Source organism: Sinocyclocheilus grahami, unplaced genomic scaffold, assembly GCF_001515645.1.
Source record: "Sinocyclocheilus grahami isolate Dianchi unplaced genomic scaffold, SAMN03320097.WGS_v1.1 scaffold91.1, whole genome shotgun sequence".
NCBI classification, from domain to species: Eukaryota; Metazoa; Chordata; class Actinopteri; order Cypriniformes; family Cyprinidae; genus Sinocyclocheilus; species Sinocyclocheilus grahami.
Genome location: NW_015505270.1, coordinates 1,228,955 through 1,236,365, shown reverse-complemented (window position 1 = coordinate 1,236,365; position 7,411 = coordinate 1,228,955). Strand labels below are relative to the sequence as shown.

Genomic DNA, 7,411 nt, shown 5'->3' with positions numbered 1-7,411 from the left:
TGACGTGATTATTCATATAATGAGGTTTGGGCCATACAAATTATGGGAGTTTTACCGGAGGCGAATGTAGCAAACATATAAAATACGCCCATGGGATTTTTTTATAGAAAGATTAAAAATATGGGAGAAATACGGGAAAATATTTAAACGTAATGATAGTGGGATAGAATGGTAAAATACGGGAGAATCCCGGGAAAAACGGGAGGGTTGACGGGTATGGCTAAATATGCAGTTATATTAGGGGCTGTTGGCATGAATTGTACTCGTGATGAATAGTAAACCTTAAATGTAAGTCGCTTTGGGGGAAAAAGTCAAATGCATAAATATAATGAAATGTTGATGTTATATTTTCACTCTGTCCAGCAGTTTTTGAATGCAGTGTCCCATCTAAATTTGTCCCATGTCTCGTTTTCATTTGTGTCCAATTAAATGTGGTGTCTACCCTGAGGAAGGTTTGTTAGCTCATTGATTATGTCAACATCTCAACAATTGTAGCATACAGAAATTGAAGAGTAACAGGTAAACAAGTCTTGGCATATGATATGAAATCAAAAAGTGAAAGTGAAAATTTTGAAATGGTAAAGAAACTATTTTAACATTCCAGTAAACTCCAAAACCCAAACCCGATAATCTGGATTAGATAAAGTTGGATTATTTTTGAGGTTTCAGGCAAGCATCATAGAGAAATAATTTGTATAAACCACAATTACTTTTGTGTCAACTGTTATATTAGTCAGATTTCAGATATGCATCGCACACCCAGTCTCTGATAATTAGCTCTACTCATTTTGATGTAAATTGGAGTGTTAAGAGCAGCAGGCAGGTTTGAAGGTGTGTAGATAACTGGCAGTGATCCAACTCACCTATCCTTACAGCCACACCTGATGGAATGCATTAGTTAGTTCAGTGTACGAGCTTACTGCAGCAGTGTCGTTTAGCGTGTGAACAAAGGAGTACGGCTCAAGACAAATGGTCAACGGGTAGAGGAGTTCAGTGGAGTTTTCTCATCCAGGACATCTTTGGTGTAAAGGAGGTAGAAATCTGTGAGTTGAATTTGTGTTGGATGAATATTTCAGCTTTTTAATAGCTTAAAATAAATGTTCTTGTCACGATTGTACTTTAAAAGGGATGCCAAGTTCTTCAAAGTCACCTAGTATGAAAATGTTTGAACGTTATTCAAAGTTAACGTCAGTCTAGAAAAAAGAGGCATTTGCTGTATGGACATTGTAGGTAGTAAATTTGAAGGAAGTGTGTTTATGAAGTTAAGAGAGTAGATAAACATTCTCCCAGTTTTGCAATTCTGGGAATCATGCTTGACATGCTTCATACCTTGGTCAGGACTTAAACTGTAAGCACGTAGTTCAACTGCAACACATCCATTGCAAGACTCCGAGGTCAGAGACTTTGGAAACTTTCGTTAGGAGACCTATCTGTGGACTTTTAGGCATGTCAGATTCCCCGAATTCACTTCTGGGCACTCTGGCCGTGGAATAAACTGTTTATCTGAAACAGTCAAGGAACTTGAAGTTCAAGCGTCAGCAGGGGTGTGAGGGGAGGAGGCATCTGTAGTCTATTTCTGTTTTTGATGAGGTTAGGGGCGTATTAGAGAGGGGTCTGGTTTATTGTATGATTCAGACTGTTTCATAGCAATGTGAAATTTTGTATGTGAGTGATTTAGGAGTTCTTGTAGTGAGTTTTCTTTTAAAAATGTGTTGTCTGAAAGAGGGTGTTTCTAGGTTTTTGTCAACCGACAAATATGAGTGAAACACACAAAACCTGTCAAGAATATATCCTGGATGTATTGACCTGGACGTGTTTTTAAATAAATAAATATTTATCTTTACTTGAAGAAAATGATGGATGGGAAATTCAAACACTGAAGTCAATTAAATAATAAGTAATTAAATAATAAAGCAATGTATTTAAAACATTTATGTATCACACACACATCAACACCAATTTGACGGCCCTAAACTATTGAATACCTTTAATGTAATCAAGTAAATAAAAAAAATTCAGAAATGAGCAACAAAAACTCAAAATTAATATTTCCTAGTACAAATAAATCTTAATGGCCTTTAAAAAAGAGGCTTTAGATTTGTGCAAAATATAATTTATTGTTTTTTGTGTTTTAGGGTGAAATGTGTCATTGACATGTTTTCAATATATCCATTTTGGGAAGAACCTATCTTAAATACGTTTAAAGACTTTTGTCAGTCCCTAAAGCAAAGCAGGGGTCAGCACGTAAGTTTGGCATCGGGCCCAAAAAAATTTTCGCCACTATATGGTGGCCCAGAACATAGTCAAAGGATAATTTAAGAAAAATGCAGCTAGAATTGCCAATGACAGACTGTTACAGTGTCTTTTGTAACTGGTAGTGAGCTGTTACTCTGTGTTTAATCCTGTAGGAGGACAGTCATTAAAGGGTTAGTTCACCCAAAAATGAAAATTCTGTCATTAATTACTCACCCTCATGTTGTTCTAAACCCGTAAGACCTCCGTTCATCTTCGGAACACAAATTAAGATATTTTTGATGCATTCTGAGAGCTCTCTGATCCTCCCATAGACAGCAAAGGTACTACCACGATCAGCGTCCAGAAACGTAGCAAGGAGATTGGTAAAATAATCCATGTGACATCAGGGGTTCAACCGTAATATTACGAAGCTACGAAAATACTTGTGCGCAAAAGAAAAAAAAAGAGACTTTATTCAACAATCCATCTCCTCTGCCTCACCCTAGCGCCATTTTGGAGAGTATACTATCCACTGAACGCAAACAGCGTATGTTGTTCTGTGTCAGCCGCACCACACGGATACTTTGTTTTCATTCAAATCAAAGCACAAACATCGTAGAAAACGTATCCGTGTGGTGTACATATATGTAACGTATATTAAAAAATAAAATTAATAAAATAACAGCAGAGTTTCAAAGTGGCTTATTGGAACAATAGTGTTTAAACTTTTTTCCTACCACATGACAAGCTAATAACATGGTTGTCAGCATTAAAAGGTATAATTTCTGCTTTTTGCGATTCAAATTTTGTTTTATAACAGTAGCCTACTTTTTCGTCAGTTATTTTTCCTACGGATCGATGCATTTCTTACAGATTTCTGCTCATTCGAAATCTGATACAGATGAAGTAGCACTATAAGATTGCATTTGTTTGAATGCATTATTGCGAGAGCAATTGCGTGTGAATAAGTGTTGTAGTAGGCTACTTGTTTAAACTCGTGTTTTCTGCGTAAAAATAAGGGTAGTTTTTGGCTTTGGACTAAAACAAAAAGCAAAAAAATGCTAATTCATTCTCTCTTCATTCTTTCGCTTTTCGCCAGGAATATAGCCATTTCCCCGGTAACCGCAGTTAACAAAGCAGCGCAGCACCTGATTTTGCAACTTGCAGCGCTCATATTTAATCAATTAAACCATTGCCTTTTGAAGTGTAAGCTATATCTCAATTTGCATGTATATTTGTTTTTTTTCACCGGAGCACCACCTGAGTCTTCTCCTCCCCTCCCATTTCTACCAGTGATCCTTTCCTTCCCACGGTACTCATCACTGTTGTAGGTTGCCAAGTTGAGGGGACAAATGGGTTGAAATTTGTATGTGTCGATTGTGTGAGAAGGATGCGTTTCATACAAGATCTGGCAACTGGGCAACCTTGGAATTTGTTGACGTGATTATTCATATAATGAGGTTTGGGCCATACAAATTATGGGAGTTTTACCGGAGGCGAATGTAGCAAACATATAAAATACGCCCATGGGATTTTTTTATAGAAAGATTAAAAATATGGGAGAAATACGGGAAAATATTTAAACGTAATGATAGTGGGATAGAATGGTAAAATACGGGAGAATCCCGGGAAAAACGGGAGGGTTGACGGGTATGGCTAAATATGCAGTTATATTAGGGGCTGTTGGCATGAATTGTACTCGTGATGGAGCGGTGGTGGAGCAAGTGAAAACCACGATGCTCTGACCTTTAAAAAATCCGCTCCTCGCTACATTCAAAATCACACCGCTCCGCTCCGTTCACATAGCCTACTCTGATTGTGAATAACTGTTGCTGTCATGACAGATCTATTTCAGAATCAGCCGCTATCAAAATTAATCTGGGTGCGGGCGCGGGCCAGATATTATTGCTGGCGGGCCAGTTCTGGCCCGCGGGCCGCCTGTTGCTGACCACTGCCCTAAAGCATCAAAATTTCACTCACTACATTATGTTACTGTGTTTGCTTGGCATTATGTAGCTTATGCCAGTCCCTTAAAACTATGCATATCCTTACATACAGTTTGAATTGAACTGTGAAAACTGTGAACATTGTGAAAATGGGGGTAAAACAAGGGCATTTCTTTTTTGGTTCGTACCTCACATCCTCTTTTCTTTCACATGAAATATTTTTCTCTCTGCAATCCAAAAAAAGCCCATCTAGTTGTCTTTGGACTCCACCCCCATTGTTCTAACTCGCCAGAGTGCCTTCCTGTTCTAGAGTGGCTTGGCATTCGGGACCTCACAGACCGGCTGTGTGTTTTGGAGCAACTTGAGGAGCTTCTTCATTCCAGTGACCCTAGCAATTGTCAGGACCATGAGAAGCCAGTAGTGACACACGACAGCATCTACAGCAGCCACACAGGTAGGTGACCTGGTCAAATATACAGTGGAGTAATGGAGTCAAAAGATTACACCGTGACTGGAGAACACCAGAGCCTAGACGGGTGGGATGGACATCAATGTCCAAAAGAAGTACTAGAAGTTATAGGTTAGTTCAGTTCGGCTCGGAAACTGGAATCACTTTGGTAGTGATTCCAGCTACCAAAATGTAGAACCTGTTTGGATATAATTTGATCACTTAAAAAGTCCTGTGATATATTTTACACTTAAAGTGATTAATAAAAGCCATGACATTTTTTCAAGTAAAGTGTTTGAAGTACTTCTAGAGCCTTAGATTTGTCTGGCAAATTTTCTCTAATTACACTGGATGAAGGTCACAGTAAAAATGGGTGTGTGTAAACATAAAATAAAACTGCAGACAAATATCTTTTTGGGACAGTTTTCTGTTTTTCATTATATGAAATGTCACATCTCCATCTACAGTAAAATCAGCCATCATTTCATTTGTTGTAACCATGAGTTTTGTTTTTTTGTGACCTCTGCATTTCATATTCTCATCCTGCTTTTGTTTGTGGCCATCTCTGTCATTGGCTCTGAGGACGTCTCAGTGAGCGAAAGATTGGAGAATGACAGGAAGTGGAAGTTTAAGTATGGGGGGGGGGGTTGGGGGCGGGCCACTATGAACTGTATTTTTCTACTTTCACTCTCTCGATGTCCACTTTCTCTGGCTTTCCATGTTGGAAAGCAGTTGTACACTGATGGCTCTGTCTCTGACTCACTTTACGTTTATTTATTTATTCACCACAGATGTTTCGGAAAAAAGCCTCATCCTCCTTGAGAATGCGAGGAAAATCAGAAAACAATAGACGTAATAAGTTCCCCTTCATTACTTTGTAGATGGTATAATAACCACTAAACTACAAACTTTGTTGAAGGCCAGTAGTGGCAACCATTCCAGATTAACACCATTTAGAGAAACAGAATATATATATATTTATTTATTTATTTATCTATTAGTGCTGGGCAATGATTACAAATTTTAATCGCGATTAATTACATGATTATGCACAAAATTCAATAATGCATTCAAATGTAGTGTATTGTGCACTTTTCATTTAAAAGTACTGCTATATGAACAAAAGTGCAAAAATGTTTTTGTTTGCAAACACTTTAAACAAATAAGGTAGCATTTCTTTTACATAGTAGCAGTTAAAATATTTATTGTAAATTTCAACTTATAACATTAATATAATCAAATTAAATATAACACCAAAGCTATTTGCCACTGCCAGGGCATTAACTGATAATATTAAATATTTTATAGTTTGTTAAAACAAGTTATGCTCAGAGTCCAGAGCCTCGATCATAACATTATAACAGGCACCTTTCGAGTAGAGACCTGCGCGACAGCGGGACCCAACACAGCAGAGTGCGGCGCGGGACAACACTTGATGGACGAGTGCAGGACCGGGCGGGTAGAGACTTGTGTTTGCGGGATGCAGGAAAATAAGGGTGTACTCGCACTAGGCAATCTTAACCGTACTCGAGCGCGTTTGAACCCCAAAGCCCGGTTCGTTTGACTAGTGTGATCACTCCGTGCCAGGCTCGGGTGTGGTTCGTTTAGCCGTCCCTGGAAGAGGTGGGCCAGAGCATCTTCACAGCGGCAATGCATTCTGGGAATTTAGGTCACGGGCGCTACAGCAGAGACTGGATAATGTAGTGAATGCAGACGTTTGATATTATTTAATCTTTATATTATTCTACTTAAGATCATGTTAGAGTGGTTAAGACTCACTTTACATCATTTGCCATAGCGCTTTGCACGGCCGGTGTGAAAAACGTGCTTTTTTCAGCGTTAGAAAGCTGAAAAAGTAGTGGTATTTCCTGCAGACATTGATAAGGGCTATGCCATTGCCCTTATCAATGTCTGCATTAAATACCTCTGCTTTTGATTAACGCTATGTTGATACAGTAATCGTTAATCATTCCAACACGATCTTAAGTTGAATCACATAAACATAAAATAATATAAAATGTCTACATTCACTATGGAACTCGGATGCAAGTTAAACTGAAACTCGGTATGGTAAACAAACTAAAATAAGATGTCTTAAGATGTACATTGTGAGATGGCCGTGTGTTACCGCATACCAAACAACTCAAAATAATAAACCACAAAGTTAACAAAATGATGCACTCCACTCTGAGCAAGAGCGCTTCTCTGCGGTCTTCACGTGCTATCAGAAACTTAAGCCTACTATTTCCCACTTATGAAGTCGTGATTACGAGCTAGTTGCATTCTTTTCCGTTAAAAATAACAGTGAACGGTGGTTTGTGAATGTTGATGCTTAGCCTAAATAATTTTATCGGGAGCGTTCATGTGAGCACTGCTGCAGTCTTAGGCCCACCCCAAATGCTCTCATTGGTTGAGACACGTGATGACACCCATAGACTGTATAAAAACATGGACGTAGTGTCCGTGACGTCACCCGTAGGTTTCTGAAGAGCGTTTTTGAAGCTCAAAGTTGGCGGAGCCGGTTGTCACCATCTTGGCAGCGCGTCACCGCGCGTCACTGCGCGTCACTCCCGGATAATCGAAAATGGGCAAAGAGTTGGGAGCTGGTTGCTGAAACCACGCCCACTCACGTGGCCACGCCCTTAATTATGCAGAACTTTAAGGCTTAATATAATTTAAACGGATGAGTTATTAAAAAAAAATTCACCCCCCTCACAGTTGTCATGAAGGGCAAAATTAGTTATATAGACCAAAACCACTTTTTGTACCAGGCTGTAAAAAA

General features: G+C 38.9%; 1 protein-coding gene across 5 annotated transcripts in view; it reads left to right on the top strand.

Moving 5' to 3' along the window:
* The window catches only part of LOC107587213 (angiomotin-like), a 62,557-nt gene that overhangs the window by 30,021 nt on the left and 25,125 nt on the right, over positions 1 to 7,411 (top strand). For 3 of the 5 annotated variants that reach the window (XM_016274902.1, XM_016274900.1, XM_016274901.1), the window contains one exon: positions 4,492 to 4,635. In XM_016274902.1, the coding sequence (XP_016130388.1) occupies positions 4,492 to 4,635 (144 nt within the window). Of the gene's footprint in view, positions 1 to 4,491; positions 4,636 to 5,196; positions 5,482 to 7,411 lie in introns of those variants that run through there. The other 2 variants (XM_016274903.1, XM_016274904.1) reach the window with 2 other exon arrangements.